A 19317-nucleotide genomic window follows, 5' to 3' on the forward strand; every position below is an offset into this window, starting at 1 on the left:
AAAAATATTACCTAAATACAGCCAGAGTCACAGCTGTCTTGGTGACATATTTACATAATAAATTATTTATAATAATGCAAATTAGCTTTTTATTTAAGTTTCTTATTCACTGAAGATAAACTACAACAGCCTAACATTTTCCTTCTGTAGAACCGACAAGGCAAAAGTCAAAAGACAACAACTATTCTACTTTGAGAATTGATATTATCTCTCCCAGAAATTGAAGAGCTGCAACACACAGTGCCTAAAGCAGGCAGATTGCTTGTGCTGGATGTAAAGGTAGTTTACATGATATATTCCAGACATCACAGGTAATTTGGGAGCTTAAGATGGAAGGTAGTTAAGTACAAAGTTGAAATTACTCTACTATAAAATGTTTTTAAACATTAAAATTGAGAGACCAATTATCATTTGACCAGGGATTAGACTGGAATTTACATGCTTATATATGCAACTCAATTTAAAAAATAAAATTAGATGTAATTATATAGAAGGCAAACTTGCCATCAGTATTACACACAGAGCTGTTTTAAGACTTTGTACTCTTGAGTCAGTCTTACATCTTCCCCATTATACATTCTGGATGGATTTTAGCTGTAGTGAGACTCCTTCGGTAACAGTAATTAAGATGTGACTTCACCTGAGTTCACACACAGGAACACTAAGAGTTTTAATTAATTCCAAGTGTAAGCAGAAGCTTCAGGATATTGAGAAATGAACACACTATCAAAACCCTGGTAATCTCAAATAATTTATTTAAAAGAACTGACTACATTCTTAAAGTTAGGCCACTAACTTTGCTGCCACTAGCTTGAAAAAAGGAATTTTAGGAATTTTGAAACACAAGAGCAAAATATTGGCAAATAAGAAAGAAGGAAAACCAAAAAGTAACACCAACCCCTCCTCGCTGACCATCCACGTGTATGGAGCGAATGTGATCCGCCAAATCCGGGCTGGAGCTGAAGCAGGCGTGGCAGTGATCCCAACAACAGTTATAGGCAATGCTTTTGGCAGAGGAGGCAGGAACTCCCTGTCCATTCATCATGACTGGTGTGGAACGCCCACTGGAAATTGTGCTGTCTACATCCATGATAGTGCTGCTTATGCTGCAAGACAAAAAAAACCCCAAAACTAATCAAAGGTTGCATTAGTTGCATGTTAACAGAGCAAATCAAAACCCCAGCGCTTTTGTTTCAGATATATTTAGACAGGTTGAAAATAAAACCTTGTACAAATTTATTATTTATTGTGTTCATCACTTTAATAATAAATGTACAGTTAGGAAACAGCTGTTACTCAACGGTCTAACTTCTTCTGGACACTGGGAACAAAAGGGAGGAATAGAAAATCCTGAATATATTGAGTCAAACATCTCCTGCCAACATTAGAGCCTTAAAAAGATTACAGCACTTCAGTTCTACATAGGGTTTAAGGCACTCCCACATGGCCCCAGCATATCGTCCCTCGTGTGCATGGTCTACACTAATGCTGTTTGTTTTGGTTTTGCAAAATGTTTCCAGAGAAGCCAGAATCAGCAGAGGAAAACTGCGGCCAGCAGGGGTCCCTTCCATCAGCCTTTCAGTTCTGTACCCTAGCAGATACAGAGACAAGCATCAAACAGATCAGAAAAAACTTAGAGATCATGCTCTTTCTCTATATACGCAAAAGGTATTTTTCCTCATTAAATATCTATTGATACACCTTTTTTTATCTTGCTAACCTGCTCAGTTGCCATGAGGGCCTTTAAATTTTTCTCTTCCACAAAGTCACAACATTACAGAACTGCTCATCTTTGACACAACCTCAAAGAACAGGTGGTCAAATTTGCTTAAACAGGAACGAGTGACATCAGCTTGCCTGTGGTCTTGTCCAGTGGAGTTGATAATGGGTGTGTTCAAAGGCTGGGATTTCTGCTACCTTTCTGAACAATTTTCTCAATAGCTGACTAACCTTGTTCTGGGGGAGGAGGGAAGTTTCCCAACATCTCATCAGAATTTCCAGTGCTGCAACTTCCGTCTCTTGGCAGCTGCAGGGCTGAGATGACTCTGCCTGCTCCATTGTTAAACCTCCCTATCAGATCACAGAACACAGAAAAACACTGCCCTCCTCCTCCAAAAACTGAAAGAACACAAGCACTCAGCCTCTCCATGTTCTGGATTTGCTTCAGTATCCTAAACATCTTGGAGAGCCTTCACCAGATCCTCCCAGTACAACTGGAATATGCTAAACCATTCTGCTTTAAGGTACAAGTGCTGTTCCTTATTTTTACCATCAGTGTTTACATGCCCAGTATTGTTCTATTACACACAGATGAACGAAAGAAAAAACACCATTAGTCAAAATATGAAGACATCATTAGCATGTTTGCTCTTCTGCTGTAAGAGTCTCTACTAGTGATTTCTCACGTTATCTGTATCTTTCTGAATCACTACAATGCTAGAAGGTTTTTTCTGTGATAGATTTTGAAATAATCACAGATATTTGCTTTGTTTAGACTTTCCATTCTCAACCACCATGTAGATTCCACTGCATCTATCAATAAGAAGTGACTTGCCTTAGTCTAAATAACAGATTCCCTTCAGCAATGCTCCCAGTTATAAGTTTTAGTTTTAACTACCCTGAGTAATTTGGTTTGATGAACAAACATTTATCTCAAGAGATACCACCATATATGGTGGTATCATATACTATAACATATTCCAAACACAGAACCCTTAAAAATCATCTTTCAGCTCATTTGCTACAAAATCTGCTATTAAAACTGACCAACTATTTTAGGCCTTTGTCTTACAAGTTAAAAAGAAAATTTCAGATACCTTTTGAACACCTTTTTGCTTTAATGAAGGTGTATCAAATGCATAGTTCCTAAATGCTACACAAATACCACATGCCCTGCTCCCAATTTCTAACAAGGTCTAAGAATTTAGAAGGCATAGCTCCTATCCATAGAAGTCATACTATTTGCTATTTAACAGGCTATTTGCTGCTACACACCAAATTTCCATGTGTCCATTATTTTTACTTTCTTCCCTTTTCTACACCCTGAATACACAGAGCTTCCCATGATTCCTCCCCATGTCTCCCTTCCCTCCCCGTAATCTTGAATTTTTTAATGACATACAACCTCCCAACCTGTCACTAGCAAGTAAACAAGTATTCCACTGGCCCTGAGCTGAAGTTCCCAGCTCCAACAGCATTAAGAGGCACTAACTACATGTACTGTAACAGCATTTTAGGATCCCCGTAGCAAATTGTCAGCAGCTTTATCTGCAAAACCTGTTGCAAGTAATCCTAATTTTTCCACTGTGCCAGGCTCATAATAGATGCAATTATGAGACTGACATCTTCTCCTTCCTCAACTGATGCCCAGGCCAAAAAATAATCCCCAAAAATAAAGCCTGTAAAACTGCATTGTGAAAGCAAAATTTACCCACGATGACAGAAAATTTGAATAATTAATTATAGTTAATTGTGTCACCACCTCACCTGCCCCTCGGTTTAAGCTATCCAAATACAGCTTTCTTAAAATCACACTTGTAAGTAGGTTTGGACACACAGAATGGCACAAAGCCCAACCACTTCTGCCACAGACAGTGCTGTTACACGGATCAGTGGTCCCGACAGGAAGCTGCTTAGCCAAGGATGGCAAAGCACTGCACACACAGCACTCGTGCAATAGCTGCCTCATACCAGCTCAGGTCCATAAATAACCCTGCCTTTCCCACAGCTGAAGGGTACCAAAGGAAACTGCTTCCCAAACACTTTCAAGGAGGAGTTCAAGCTTCAGGGCTATTTCCAGTCAGTAGGAGTTTCTACACCCACAGCCACCATTAGGTCCGCTCTCGCACACCCCACAAACAGTACAAGCAGACTTCTGACTGAGAGGATGTGTGGTGCTGCTGACCACAGGGCAGAGTATGAGGGGTATTTAACAGTTCCCTGGGTTTACTGTCTGGTCTGAAGTGGGAAAGCAATGAGAAAATATAACCCTGAACAAGTTCTGTGAAAGTATTTTGGGGCAGGGGAGAAGTGTACCCTCACACAGGTGCGTGTTTGTGGTTTCTCCATTCCACAGGCCTGAAATCCACTTAATTCGTCTAAGAAGAGATAAAAAAAAACCCTGAAAATTATCAACCAAAAGATGACAATTTAGTTCCCACTGCTGGTGCAGTGCAACATACCTTGATACAAAATCACAGGCCTCCAATTTTACAGCCTAAGGAATGCAAACGCTTAGGCTTTGTGTTTTTTTACAATCTATCCTACTTTCTTCTGGAGAAAAATATGTAAAAGTCAACTGATCCCAGCAAAAGCTATTGTAACAAGTAAGGTTATTAATGACATAAGAAACCAGTAACAAGCTAATTTAGTTATTACTGTTTAAATGTTTGCTGGGTTTGGGTTTAATAGCCTAAGTGTTTGCTAAGGGCTAACAGATTAACACGGTATCAAAATTTTGTATCAGAGGAACTGGAATAAAAAAAGGCTGCCCATAGCACTCAAACCAAGTAGTAGCATATAGAATTTGAAAAATGAGAATGAAGTGACACACTGAACTATGATTCTATAACCTATTCCAAATCCTGTCTAAAAATGGGGGAAAATATAACACAAAGCCAGTTGAGCAATAACAGCTTAATATTTAAGACAAAATGCTCTTCATCCTTCTAGAAACACACTGCCCTAGCCATTCCTTCTCTAGTAACAATCTGTTAAATAAAAATGTAACATACATTTTTTGTTTCCTCTTCTGTGCCTCCAGAACCGGCGTATTTCAGGTGATCAGGTGCTTCCCAGTACTAAGATATCTAGAATTAGTTTCTGTCTCACTTAGCAAGTTCTGTCCCTCACAGAAGAGGTAAAGGCTGCAAAGAGAATCTGTGAAAGACCAGTGCCCAGCACAGCTCAAGTGTGTGCAGTTTTCTCTCGTCTTTCTTACACTGAGAAAATATCAGGAAGCTTTTCAGAGAATAGTCTGCAGTATATGTAACATCAAAGACACTCACTTGGGCGGTCTCTTGACCTGCCCATTTTGAGATGAAGTAGGAAGATAAGTTTTACAGACAGAGCTGCGGCTGCTACTAAGTCTGTTAAGACTTAACTGCAACACTGTGTCTGTTAGAGCTGCCAATTCAGCCACTTACTTGTTTCTCAGAGTTTCACAAAGGGCGTGAGGACAGGACACACAAGCAAATAAGATGTGTGCACAAACACTCAGCCCAAGATGGGCTTGGACTACACAAAAAGTGTGTGCACCTTTCAGTCTATGAATGGGGCTTTTCAATCCAATACAACTTTCTATCTGCTTGAGATCTGACAGAGGGAAAGGTTCCTTAACAAAGGGAAGGTAGCAATGGAAATTGCATCCTTCTGCTTTCTCTCCCCAAATCCATGAAGCCTGCAAGTGGGAAAATAATAATGTGCAAAAGAGGAGAAAACAAAGTAAGAAATACACAGAAACCTTGGTAACAGGACAGAGACACTGAAACAGATTTTCAGCTAAGTTAAAGCAAGTTTTTCTGCCTTTTGCTAAGTCCCTCTCTCGCAGGCAGGAGATCTGTTTGAAGTCTGCCTACCACTATCAAAGCAGAATGACACGAGCAGAACTGAAGCTCTTGTGGCATTCCCCTCCTGCCAGTGACAGACAGGTCTGGGTTTGCTCCCAAGCTGTAGGCAGGCTACAGCTCCATTGTAATGGATCTATAGACCATGGCCTGATGAAGAACATTAGACATTTGAGTTTCAGAGAGTTCAGCTCAGGGGTCATCCCAAACAATAGAGCATCAAAAACAGTCACTGCTGGAGAGAGCTTGCATACACAATAGCAGTTTTTAAGAAGCTCCATTCAAAAGACTGACTAATTACTAAAATTTAGAACTGTTACAGCAAGCACAACATGATCTTCGAGCTTATGTTGTCCCTATTTTCAACCTAATTGAGCACCTGAATCAACTTGATGCAAAAATCACAGGTCTAGAGGCAAGAACTGAAAGCCTTTCTGAAATGCCTTACTAAACCCACACCTCCTTTCACCAAGTCTGCAAACACTGGTAGCATCTGCCAAACACAGCAAGGTAGAACTGAAAACACAGAATCTTCTCAGAGGGGTCAGACATTCTTCTCTCCTCCTACAAATTTTCCCTCTACCAAGAGATCAACAGCTTTGAAACAATACTGACATTTAACATGTGTTCATTAAGCAAAAACATGCAAGCTTCAATAGCTGAATCATTACCTCAAAGGCATTGTTTCAGGTCTTATTTTTACCTGTACTTATTTTACCTGTGGCTAGAAATAATATTATCTTCATTATCAAGAACATTAAGGTATTTTTAGCAGCACTTTAATGTTAAAAGGTTAGTGCTTACACAATTAAATGCGTCTAGCTGGTTAATTTAGTTCAAACCCTATTTAAAAACAATCTCGAAACAAAAAATAATACCTAAAAACTGATAAGAAGCTGCTAGTCATTTTCATGTCATAGAAAACAAAAAAGCGTTTTTTGAGCACTTTAAATTCTGTGTTATTCTCTTCCTTTAAGGATCTGAGCAAAATTAAGCCACTGTTGGGGGTCTGTAAATGTAGATATTTTCTATAAGGAAAAAACCAAAATCCAAATTATTCACAATTTAAAATGTACAAATTTTAAACTACATATTATACACCTGGGCCCTAATTTTTGTGTACATTTAAATGCGAATAAAACTATAATGAGACTGATTTAATGCATTAAATAAAATGGTATACTGCACACCACTGCTGACACACACTTGGCTCTCCAATGAGATTTTTTTCCTCACTACTGCAAGTATTTCCTTCTGTTGAATTTAATAAATGCCCAAAATTTATCCTGTCCCTGATTTTGTTAATATTTTAGAACAACAAACAGTAAAGAGTCGAGAAGGAATATGGTCAAAAAACCTGAAAGAACAGCAAAATCATTTCATTTTTAGTTTCCACCAAGTCCCATTAGCAACTGTCCACTTGAAGCGAGAGCAGAGCCAGGCACTGAACACATGCACAAAAGCCCAATCAATTTGCTATTATACTTTTAATGTCTGCTAAACATATTCCCTGTAGACCTTAACTGAAGTAACCTTCCCTGAGGCAAAAGGCAGCCCTAACAGATGGGCCTTACACCGTGCCCTCGAGGGTCAACAAGCAGCCTTCAGCCTGATCAACAGGAGCTCATTTCGGGTTAGAGCACCTCCACCGAGAGCCTGCTCCCCGTGCCCAGATGCTCGGTGCAGGAGGTGACCAAAGGACCCAGCTGAATTTAGCTGACACCAAACGATCCTGACAGGTCCTATACGGAAAAACCTCCTCTTGGAAGGCATCAAATTAAAAACGAACAGCAATTGCAGCCAGCACACACTGCAGGGTCGCTGAAACCCACGCTACTGAGCAGCCATCCAGCTGCACACTACACTACTGCAAGTTTGGAGAACAGTTTCTTCTGAAATACACAGTGATAACCCAACCATAAAACATCAAATCAACAGACTGCCTCTGAAACCAAATGCTACAAACCTTACTGGAAGTAATTACAAGGTTAAGGATTAAAAAAACCAAACAAATAAACCAAACAAAAATAAATACTCTGCTAGTTTCTTTCTCTTTTACTAATCATGAAATACTCTGTCATTTCCCCCTACAGCTGCAGCTACATTGGTCTAATCCATGAGGGAAGCTCAAGAACGAAAACTGAACTGTTACAGTCAGATAAAACAACCTCAGATTAATGGGAACACTGTGACTGACAGTCAGTCACAGCAACTTCAAGGGTTAAAACCTAGAAATCAACAGAAAAGCTTTTACCACCTGGAAGATTAAATCACAACTAGGTACTAATCCCGAAAGAAAACAAACAGCACCAACTGCAATCGTTCAATTACAAACATCAAGTAAAAATAGAAACATTGAAAGAAAATAATAATGACATGCTTAGTGACATCTTCCAGCACCTTATTATTTTTATTTCACCAAAAAAAAAAAAAAAAGAACAAAAACAAAAACTTCACAATTTTCCCCACTACTCCTATTACTTTCCAAGATAAAAGGTGGAAAATTGTGGTGTACAGCTCTGGGCAAAGGACAAATTCCAAAAAACAACAGCTTTTCAACATCAACAAATTCAAAGCAATTTGTGCTCACCGCTTCCTAATGCAATCAATAATCCAGCAAAAATAAATCCTCACAAAACTTCAAAATTATCAAATTAACCCTCAGCTCCAATCCTTGAGAGGAGGATCTTTCACCTGTCCTATTTTAGAATATCTCCATCAATTCCAAACAGAGGAGCCATGGACACAACAGATTAGTAACAGATTAGATTACTAACATATTTTTAGCTCCTAAACAAAAGAAGAGGAAGAACAAATTCGTATGTTTTTGTACTAAGATTTAATTTTTGCTGACATTTAATGAGTATAAGCAAACTTTTAATGCCAATGTCTTTGTAGTGCATGGGGGTACCAGTACACAATAAAATGCAGGGCTCAAGGCAACTACACCCAGGTGGGCAAGGAGATTTCGATTCATCTTTTAGCTGTATGTTCTCCAAATTATCATGCCAATTTAAAAGTTAGATTAAAACAAGTGCTAGGAAAAACAGAGCTCCCGAAACATGAGCAATTACCATGAGCCAGCAAAGTTTGAGATTTGCCTGATTTTTTTTTTTTATTCCTCTGCTCATCTTTGGCAAATTTGTTATTTTATGATGCATCTATATATCTAACAGTTAAACCCCTCCTACTAAATTTCAGTTATTTATCAATTTAATTCCCTAAACCAAACATTTACGTTTCGCAAACAAAACAGTTTGTCTTACTTTAATGGATGTAGTTCGACTGTGGCAGGAAAATACCATTATGCTTTAGAGCTCTTACAGTTCCTTTTCATTGAACCAGCAAGCAGCCCAGAGAGAATCTTTAAAGGAGATAGAAAGCAACTCCAGCTACCTGCATACCTAAGGGTTTTTTTGGCTGATTTGCTGAGAAAAACATTTAAATTTAAGCTTTTAAATAGAAAGTATCCAAAATAATTTCATGACTGATAATGATCATTTGGTGAGTTCAGGAAAACCTACCACCAGGAAGAAAAAAATAGTGTATGTGGATAAACCACCATGAAAAAAGAAAAAAAAAAACCAGAGTAAAGAGTGAATGCAGAACACTAAACATCTGCCAAAGAGAAAGAATACTCACATGGCAGCAAGAAATCAGAATAGCTGTATCAAAAAAATAAGCCAGGACTACATGAAGTCAAAGTCCACCACTGTGCTGTGAATGCAGCACCTTCTCTTGGCACATGACATCCACAAAGAGCCCCGGCAGACAGACAGAACAATTGACTCCACACCTCTTCAGAGGCAAGGCAGGCAAAGCAGGATGGGCAAAAATAAGTAAAAGCAACATTAAGACAGCATAAAGAAAAAAACACCTTCACTTCCAGGACTGCATGACTGACTGCACCCACTCACTTGGAAGCACTTATGCTTCTGAATCATGTAAGCATTTCTCTGGAAATCAAACCTATCAAATTTATGCCTTACACTGATTACATTATTCTAACAAAAAACTAGTCAAAATGAACATACTCAAAAAGTGTTCATAAATCAATCTTCAAAACAAGACTGCAAAACTCTTTATGAAATATACGTATTGTTATCTGACTACTAAGCAAGCAACACAACAGAAAATTAAATAGTCAAGGAAGAGAATTTTATACGGCACAGCAAGTGGTAACATTAAAAACTCAGTTTTAAATTCTTTTTGAAGCAGCAGATTATTTTAGAGTAAAGCTATGTCTAGATAAGGTATAAACACCTAGAAAAGGAAACACTGCAAACACTTCAGCCTGATAATATAAAGCCAGGGAAGATAGGAAAGCTCTTTGAGATAGAGAAATTGAAGGAACTTAAAATAACAAACACGCACAGGAAACAAAACAAGACTGAGAAAGTGTGTTATGATTCACCACTCTAGAGCTGTTTCCACTCTCCTGGATCACTTAATCTGATTATTTAGATTGTTATTCCTAGAATATTTGGGCTCCCAATACTTGGATAACACAAACCCAGGGCATCACAGGATTTGTAGCATACAGAGCAACTGGAAAAACAATGAGGAAACTTGGAATGCCAAAATATCCAAGAGAGCAGGTTAAACATATTTGCCTTGTGATATGACAGCAGAAAGATAACATTCTGCAAAAAGATGACACAAATCAAGAAACTACTCGATTCTGCCTTTCAGACACAAATAAAAGTGCCTTTCATTTCTGGGAACCATGTTATCTTCAACTCGATAATCTTCCTGAAAAGTTAGAGAACAGCAACAAGTGGTTCACAATTTTCAATCTTTACTGATAAAGGAGTGTGTTTACTAGCACAGCTTAGGAGAAGAAGAACGCTCACTAAAGAACCACCAGAAATAATTTATTCTTCTAACAGTGCTTCCCACTTTGAGACCCATAATCACGATGAAATTCTCTCATCAGCACTGGAAGGTAACAGCCTTCAGGTGTGGTGTCAAGAAAATTTCATCTGCTGTAGGTATTACCCTCCCATTCTTCCAACCTCAGGATACTTCCCCTCACCCCAGAACACAGAAAACAAGTGGAACATAAAATTACCAAAGAAAGATGCAAACTCACAGAGCGGATCTAAAAAGTTCCAGTTACCATCATGTTAAATTCAACTTAAAACAGAAAAATTACGCAGCTAGGACAGCATTGTATAAAGTAGCAGCCTTGCCTATTTCCACCTCAGTGAATACTTGCTCCTTCAAGTATTAACCATGCATCAAAAGCAAAGAAACCAGCAAAGCACAACTCCACTAACTTGCTTAATTCATAGCAAAAAGGTAATAAAAGAAGGTCTGACTCCTGTTTTGTGAGACAATAAATTAATTTCTATTTGTACCAACTGTCTAAGCTGTAACTTAGCATTCAAGTCAACCTTAGGAAGCCTACCTAAAAACATGCCAAAAAGAGTTTTATTTCAAAGGAAAAAGAAATATTTACATTTCTTTGTTTGCACATATTGAAATATTTTCTTTGCATTTTTAAGTTTTTTTTTTTTTCATTTGGAATATAAGTCGTTACTACAGCACAATAAACTAAAATGTGCTGTAAAATGGTCAAAAAAAGGACTTTACTGCAATTTTACAGGGGAGCTAGTAATTTATACAAAAGGCTACATGGAATGACGTTAACAGTAAGTGGAAATTCTTTATACTAGGTTCTTATTGAGGCATATTTAATAAATCATAATATCACTGTATGAGCCCACAGTAAGTTTTTTACAAGTCTCAACTCAAACCACTAAGGTGTAGTTTTCTCCCCCTGACATTACACAAACTGTGTGAATTACAGCAGTCCTCTATGGTGCACCAGGATGACAACAGGACTTTCAAAATCATAAATCTTTTGCTTTTCTCTATCAAATATCTTGGCATATACCTTATGCAACACCTCTATCAAATGAAGAAAGTATTCATTAAACATTAGCAACAGAAGTTCAACAAAATTTATTTAAGAATGTAAATTCTAGTATAGAGAAGAAAATTAGATATGGGAAAAGAAATCCCAGGTCTTTCTTGCTTTATATTTTACCATTCTTAAGGGGAAAAAAAATACTTCAGAATCTCAAAAGGCTTCAAAATTTTTCCCCAGTTCTTTGTTGGTTTTGAATGCTGCAAAACCACAACTGCAATCACTATCTTTGTGTATCACAAAACCAATGATAAGCAGCGAGCACAACATGGAATATTTATATTTCATTTTCTAAAACAAATATTTTTTAACATGTTCATATTTAAATGAACGACCCCAGACATAAAGCATATAGTTAGAAAAAAGAATCAGTTACTTGGATAGATAACCAAAGAAATAGCTACCTCAGGGAATCTTACAAAATTACCACTTTGTATTTTTGCAAGTCATGCCATCATATTTTTTAACAGGATGGGGAGAGTGGGTAAAACTCACTGTTCATACAAAGAAGTTCCTTACCCTCTTCTGCTCAGTCTCCTGCACAACTTAACTAGAGATTACATTCCCACCTGTTTCAATGACTCCCTGCAATTACTTGGCTACTTTACAGCAGAGACCAATTTTTCACTTTCTTTGGGTTAAGTTCCCTTTTTTCCCCTCAGGCTATTAGACATATCTCATTCCCTCACATCCCAGAAGTTTTCTGTGTCTATCTCACATGGTCCCCTTGCCAGAAACCTCTATTCCTGTCTTGAAAACTCCATCTGCTTTTCATCTCCCTTCTCTGCCATGCACCACTTTCCCAGCCAACAACAGACTGCTCTACAACCACCCCAAGGCAATGGGTTCTAGGTGCATTTCCACACTGCTGACTTCCACACCAGCTCTCCGTGCTGCTCATTCCCCCACTGCTCTTCTCCAGCTGGGTAGGGGTTTTAAAAAAATATATGAAAGGTACTAGAAAGGTGTGGAAGGATCTGAGCAAGAGTGGTATGGTACAACATTTCCACTGCATCATCCAAGGGAGCTGGTTTTATCTGTGACCAGCTCCAGAAATGTGATGTCACATCTCTGCTAAACAGCTGTTCAGGTTGTGTGTGACACCCTGTTTAACTTCACTGGAAATTAAACAGGGAAATTAAAAAAAAAAAAGGGGGAAAAAAGGAAAAACCAAGGTAGGTTTTTTCCATTACGGCATAGGAAATTCTCTGAAAAAGTCCACCTATTAAACCTTGTACTTAGAAGTTACCAGACTTGATGACATCACAAACTTTACACAAAATGCACACAGACCAGTGTGGACATTCAAATCCCACATAAAAGCAAAACGAATTCTGTCTTACACTGAATAGGAAAATGTTTTTCTCAAATTCTATGAAGTATATTTACATCTTACTACAATAACTATAACAGCTCATTATACCAAGCTCTTTCATCTAGCTCACAAAAAGACCTCATGTTAACCACTCAATTATACCAACCAACAGCTTTAGTAATAAAGATACTCACCATACAAAATATCTGGGCTGTTTTGTCTACCCATCAAAAGCTATTTTCTCCCGTGCCAGAAAGGCCTGAACATAACCATTACAGAAACAAGGGGTTTATTTTGCAATTTGAAAGCAAATAACTACAGCAACAATAAATGCAGTTAGAAATACTGCAAATACAATTTTCAGCAGAATTTCTGAAACTTGGATAATCTTCTGTATAGCTCACTGTGACATAGCAATATTACACATACTTGAAAAAAAAATTTAACGACTTAACCACCCTGCCATAAGTGCTAATGAATGATTCTTCACTTCCTGCATAGGGACAAGTGAGGCTATGCAGCAAAGAGAGGCCTGAAGCACTTTTTAATCTGGTCACATGGATCCATGAAGCACACCTATTAGTACCACATGTCCTCCAGATTATATTTCAAATTTACTGTTCTGCCTTCATAAATGTCACTCATACAACTTGTGTGCCACTTGTGTGAAGAACTTGAAAGTTCTTCACTTTTAAGATTTTGAAAGATAGACAAAATAAAGACTAGAATTAAAACTAGTATTTTTAAATCAGCATACATCTTAAAAGTTGCAAAGCCTTCATTTTACCTGAGAGTTTAAAAAAAGTCAGACTAGAGCCTGGAATTTTGATGTCTAAACCTCTTATCTTTCTTATCTTTATGTAGAATCCATTAGTTCCACACTGCCATTTCATTCAGTAAAATGATAAAACATCACAATCTGAAGCACAAAAAAGTTTACTACTGAAAAATGCTTTCAAAACTGCTCATATATTAAACAGGAACATTTCTAGACAGTAGAAGTATTTCTAGAAGTATTCAGCAAATCTTATGTGGTTAAGAACACAAATTGTCATTGAGTATTATTGAGTACTCCTTGAGTCAGGGACTCTCAATAACTGACTCGTTGGTGAATAACAAAAAACATTAAAATGTTATCCCACTCCCCCCACAAAACAAATGCAAACAAAAAAGCCTCACAAGTTTCATGAAAATTGCCTGTGAGTAAGATGGATCTTATGTAATGCTGTGCCTAAGGGAAAGATTACTACATAGATCCAAAGGCAACCTGTTACACTTGGCCTGGGAGCACATCAATCAGCACTCACAGATCACACAGCAGCTTAAATACACCTTTTCCATGCTCCTTGCCCAGCCAGGAGGAGGAGGGTGCAAAGGATAAACTGCTAAGAGGGGTAAAGATAATGCAAGAATAGTAAACCAGGGGTAACTTCTAGGTGACAATACGAAGGCACAAGATAAATTCACAAGAGTGAACAAAAAAAGCTCTTCATACAGATTTACTACTCAAATTTCTGCTCAACAACTTCAAACTGCAAGACCTACCACTGCTTTCTAAATCAAACAAAATCTCATGATGAAACTATTTCAGATGTAAATATATTTCCATAATAACTGTTCCAGTAAACAATATTTAAATTATTTCAGTAAACTAAGTGTTTGTAAGAAAATATCATAATTCAGCAATAACAACATTAGGGAGCTGCAGATGCATCTCCACCACACTCAGCTCAGCTGGTTTATACCCAAATCCATGCATTTGCTTAGGTCCAGCTTCTGTGTTTATAGTTAACTGAACCATTATTTTTTTCTTTTCAAGTCCTGTCAAATATTTCTCAGCATTGCAGCAAGACTAGCAGCTCCAGAGGGCTCTGAAGGAACACATCCATCCTTTCAGCAGAGGTCTCAAGTTAGGGAAAGGCACAAGAAAATGAGCAGCATTCACGTGCTGATAATAGTCTTTGTTCCAACTGTAAATCCAGAGGATCACTCTGCTTGAATGCAGACTATTATTACTCAGCCAGCTGATCTGAGCTTGCTCACAAAACTCACAGACAAACTCCTGCAAAGCAGTGGGAACTTAGCACAATTCCCAGGGAAAAAAACACAACTACTACAGATCAACAAGATACCTGCTAGTCCTAGAGTTACTGCACTGAACTCTCCTGCTGAGCCAAAAATGCCACCTCGGTTATTTATCCTAAGTGTCAGTCTGGGGTTTGCCTTTTCCTTTCTGCGTTTTTAGGGAGGGAAGAGAAGCATCCTGTAACAAAGTACAAAGTCTATCTGCAGGCATGGAAATGGAGGGTTAAAATTCACGCTAAATTTCAGAGCATCAATAGTCATCTCTATATTTATTTATTGTATTATAAATATTTATTAAAATTATAAATATGTATTATAAATATTGACTAATTTCCTATAAATTATTTTTTCTGTCAGCGGATACTCTCAAAACACAATAAAATGTTAGAAGTAGAAGTTGCTGAACAGTAGCTCTATTTTGACCACATGCAAGATTTTCCTCTTCATCTGCTTCATTTGTAATTGATATCACTAAAGGAAAAATGAGAGATAATACACAGTGGAGAACGATAAAGAACATGCACAAGGAAATGGGAATTTGATCACTCACGGAATTCAGGCCCTTTTACCACACCCCTTAATTCATTCAAATTTTCTAAAGAGGAAGCAAGAAAAAAAATCCCAAGCCCAGGGGCATGATCTGAATGTTACCAAACCTGCTGACAGCAGGAGAGTCTTTACCCAGTACACTCTCCTACCAGCTTCCTCTGGCTAGACACAGGGTCTGAAAAGGCTGTTAGTTCCATCTCTTCCCTTTTCTCTCTACTCCCTCCCCAGGGAATCTTACTTTACAACACATGGAGTCAGACACCAAGCTCCTCAGGACTTTGGAGACACAGGGAGTCAGCAAAGGTCATGAAGTACTGTACTTAATAAACTACCCCATATAAAATAACACTTAATAGACAAAATATGGTTTTCTAATAGTCACAGAACTTACATTTTAATTCAGAGGTGACCAAAACAACGAATTATTTATTCTTTCAGGATTTCAATATATTAAATCTGAACTGTTTCCAGCTCTTCCTCGGTGTTTCAATATTCCAGTTTACACACTCTAACTCTTCAGCACATCTCCTACCTTTTGCAACACTCTGCTTGTCTGTGTGATCATCTGAAAGGCACAGGATTTTGCTGTGGCTGCCTTCCAAGCAGCAGCAATCATTTGGACCACAATATCAAGCAAGCAACTTGCTGGACTACATGTCACAAAAATAATAAAGCATTCTAACATGCTGCAGCAAGCAGTACACACCAAACAAAATTTTCCAACCCCAGGAATAACAAATGTCACTCTCGGTAGCATTGCTTTCAGGCCTTGGAATTACAGTACAAAATGCACTCTCAACACCCCAAGTTTTCACCCTGTCAGGTCAAGATAAAACTTTGCAAAGATTGAAAACAAGGCACAGTCCTTATTTAAACCACTAAAAACAAAGAGTCCCACTCCTGGTGGTAAAGGGAAGGAGCAAGGACCCACAGACGTGGATTTAACCACGTACAGCAAGAGGACCACGAGAACAATGACAGAGAAAGAAAGTAGCAACCAGCTCTGGAGGGCACAGGGCATAATGACGCTACTTCCAGAAAACCCCTGCAAGTTACTTCTGTTATTTCCTCAACCCCGACAGGCACTTGGATAAAATCAGGATTAGATTTGGACTTCCACTCTGTGAAAAATAAGAAACTGTTATCTTAGTGTTCCTTTATGCACCTGGTGATTTTCGAGAAATCTACACCCATACTTAGTCAATTGCACATAAAATCTCAGCTTCTGAAAAAAACAGTAAACGAACAAACCCTACAAACAAGCCCAAACATCCACACCCCCCTTCCACTCGCGTAAGTTAAGAAGAAAGAAAACGTGATTTCTATGAGTCTCAAAAGTCTGATGGAAACCAAAGACCTGAATTTTTTTTCTGTCTTCTTAAGATTTTTAGGCCAATTACATGGTTTTGGGGAACTGACTCACGAGGAGTTTGCTGGGCTGGTTTTAATCTTCGAGGTTAGGTCTAGTCATGCTGAAATACGGGTACTTGTATAGTTACAAAGATTTTGATCTAACATATATTCAAAGTCCATTTCTGGACCAAACCACGTAATTCTCCAAACTTAACAGCAAAACTACCTTAAGAAAATACAAATAAAATTCTAATTGTTACTTAACTGGAACTCCAGCAGGGAAGTCTGATACTTTTTCTGCTAAACACAAGGAAAAATTGTGCAAGTTTCTTAAACTATTTGAAAGGACTAATTAGCAAGGGGCACACAGCACTTTCACACTGTTTTTATGTCCTTTTTCCACCATATTTTCAGTTTTTCAAGTAAACTGTTGCATCCAACATCGAGGAGAGCTACTACATAAGCCATGTTCTTTGAAATGCTTGACTCAGTAGGCTGAAACAGATCTGAATGGTAGAATTCAACCATGTGTGAGAATTCGGTTGTGCCTTTTCACCAGAACCCAGCTAGAATCTTGGTAAAATGAAATGTGCAGCTTTAACGTACAACAGCTTAAGAACTCATCCTTACAGATTCTGAAATTCAGAATTACAGAACTCATTCAAAGATGACTCTGAGCCTCCAAATACTGAACCTCACTTCACACCGTGCATGACTATTACTTGCGCACACGTAATGCAGGAAAGGCTGGTCTCCCGAGTAAACTCGTTTTTGTTTTTTTTCCCTTATGTTTTAAGAGGCTTTCATCACTCGGTTTTCTCCCTCTAGAGCAGAGACCCTGCTGTGGGCGCAGGTAAAACCGTATCCAGAAATGCATTTCCCATCCCGAAGCTCCAGTACACCCCATCTGCGCGCTGCCGCAAGACACAGCCTTGAAGAACCCCGAAAGCACTATCTGAGAAAAATCCGCAGCTTCCGAGCCAAGAGGCCCCGGAGGAAGCCGAGGAGGAGGCAGCGCCCGGCGGGGTCGCTCGGGGCTCTCGGGGAGCGGCGGCGATGGCCGGGGAGCGCCCCCTCCTCCGCGGCCAGGGCCGGGCAACCGGGGAGGCCCGAGGAGCATGGGCGGGGGTCCGGCACAAGTTGGCCGGAGAAACCTGTGGCTGCCGTGACAGCCCCGCGGCCGGGAGCGGGGCGGCGCCCGGGCAGCGGGGGCTGCCGAGGCGGAGACGCGGCCGGCCACTGACCTGTCCTCCGAGTCCATGCGGCTGAGGGGCTCCCCGTCCGAGGACATCTCCAGGCTGCCCCGCCGGCCCCCCGACGTGGCGCTGCCGCAGCTGCTGCCGCCGCCCGTGCCGGGGCCGGTGCCGTATCCCTCGTCGCCGCCGCTGGACACGCTGCTGGAGCTGCTGCCGCCCCCGCCGCGGCCCGGCCCGTCCTCCTGGCTGCCCCGGGGGCCCTTGGGCTCCTCCTTGGCGTCGGCCTCGCTGCCGCCGCCGGGGCTCGGCGAGCGGGTCTCGTCGCTGCAGCAGCCACTGCTCGTGCTGCTGCTGCTGCCCACCAGGCTGCTCTCCTCCTCCTCACCGCCCTCCTCCTCCTCCTCTTCCTCCTCCTCGTCCTCGTCCTCCCCGTCCCCGGCCTGGCTGGCGCTCTCCGGGCTCGGCTCCGACATGCTCTCCGCCTCGCCGTTCAGCAGGAGCAGCGGCTCCGGCTCCGCCGCGGCCGAAGGCGGTGCCGGCGGCGGCGACGACGAGGAGGATCCAGCCCCACCGGCGGCCTCCACCTCCGCCGCCGCCGCCGCCACCTCCGCCTCCTCCTCCTCCTCGGCGGGCGCCGCCTGCCCGGGAAGGCGCCGCTGGGGCTCCGCCATGTCGCTGCAGCGAGCGGCCGCCATGGCGCCTGCGAGTCGCTGCCGCGCGCGCGGGGCCGGCCGCGGGCGTGCGCGCGGCGGGGGCGTGCGCGCGCGGCCCCGTGCGCGCCCGCGCGCCCGCTGCACGCTCCCGCCGCCGCTTCCCCCCCCCCCCCTCCTTCCTTCGCCCTCCTCGCGCACCCGCACCGCCGGGGAGGGGCGGGGCCCGGCTCGTGCCGCCGCCGCCGCACGCGCTACGGAGCGCGCCGGGGGACAAACAACGCGCGGAGGGCGGAGCGGCGGCGGCCACCGCCGCCCCCGGTGCGAAGGGGCGGTGGCGGGCGCGCTGCGGGATCCCGTCTGGAGTCTGCCGGGGATGCCAGCGTGAATCCCCCAGGGATCCCCGCTGGAGTCTGCCGGGAATCCCGTTCGAAACCCCCGGGCATCCCGGCGACTTGCTGGAATGGCGCGATCCCAGTCCCCGGACTCCATGGACAGCGGGGGAGTGCCGCGGGACGGGCCGGGAGCCGGGAGCGAAGCGCTCGCGGTTGCCCCGCCTCGTTCCGGGACAAACCCCGGCGCTAGCAGCAGCACCCCAGAGCCGGGCAGGGACATTCCCGGCTGGCGCTGCAGAAGGAGCGGAGCCGGAGCAGGGTGGCCGCGGCGGAGGGCG

At 41.5% G+C, this 19317-nt stretch overlaps 1 protein-coding gene across 4 annotated transcripts in view; it reads right to left on the reverse strand.

Annotated features, from left to right (window-relative positions):
• AEBP2 (AE binding protein 2) overlaps positions 1-18725 on the reverse strand; it is a 42321-nt gene extending 23596 nt beyond the window's left edge. For all 4 annotated transcript variants that reach the window (XM_085569565.1, XM_021535130.2, XM_077783259.2 and 1 more), the window contains exons 1-2: positions 18043-18725; positions 899-1106 (exon numbers count right to left, since the gene is read on the reverse strand). In XM_085569565.1, the coding sequence (XP_085425691.1) occupies positions 899-1106; positions 18043-18689 (855 nt within the window). In that variant the 5' untranslated portion in view covers positions 18690-18725. The remainder of the gene's footprint in view (positions 1-898; positions 1107-18042) is intronic.
• Positions 18726-19317: the final 592 nt, after the last annotated feature.

The sequence above is a fragment of the Lonchura striata genome, chromosome 1A (assembly GCF_050655825.1).
Source record: "Lonchura striata isolate lonStrDom1 chromosome 1A, ASM5065582v1, whole genome shotgun sequence".
NCBI classification, from domain to species: domain Eukaryota; kingdom Metazoa; phylum Chordata; class Aves; order Passeriformes; family Estrildidae; genus Lonchura; species Lonchura striata.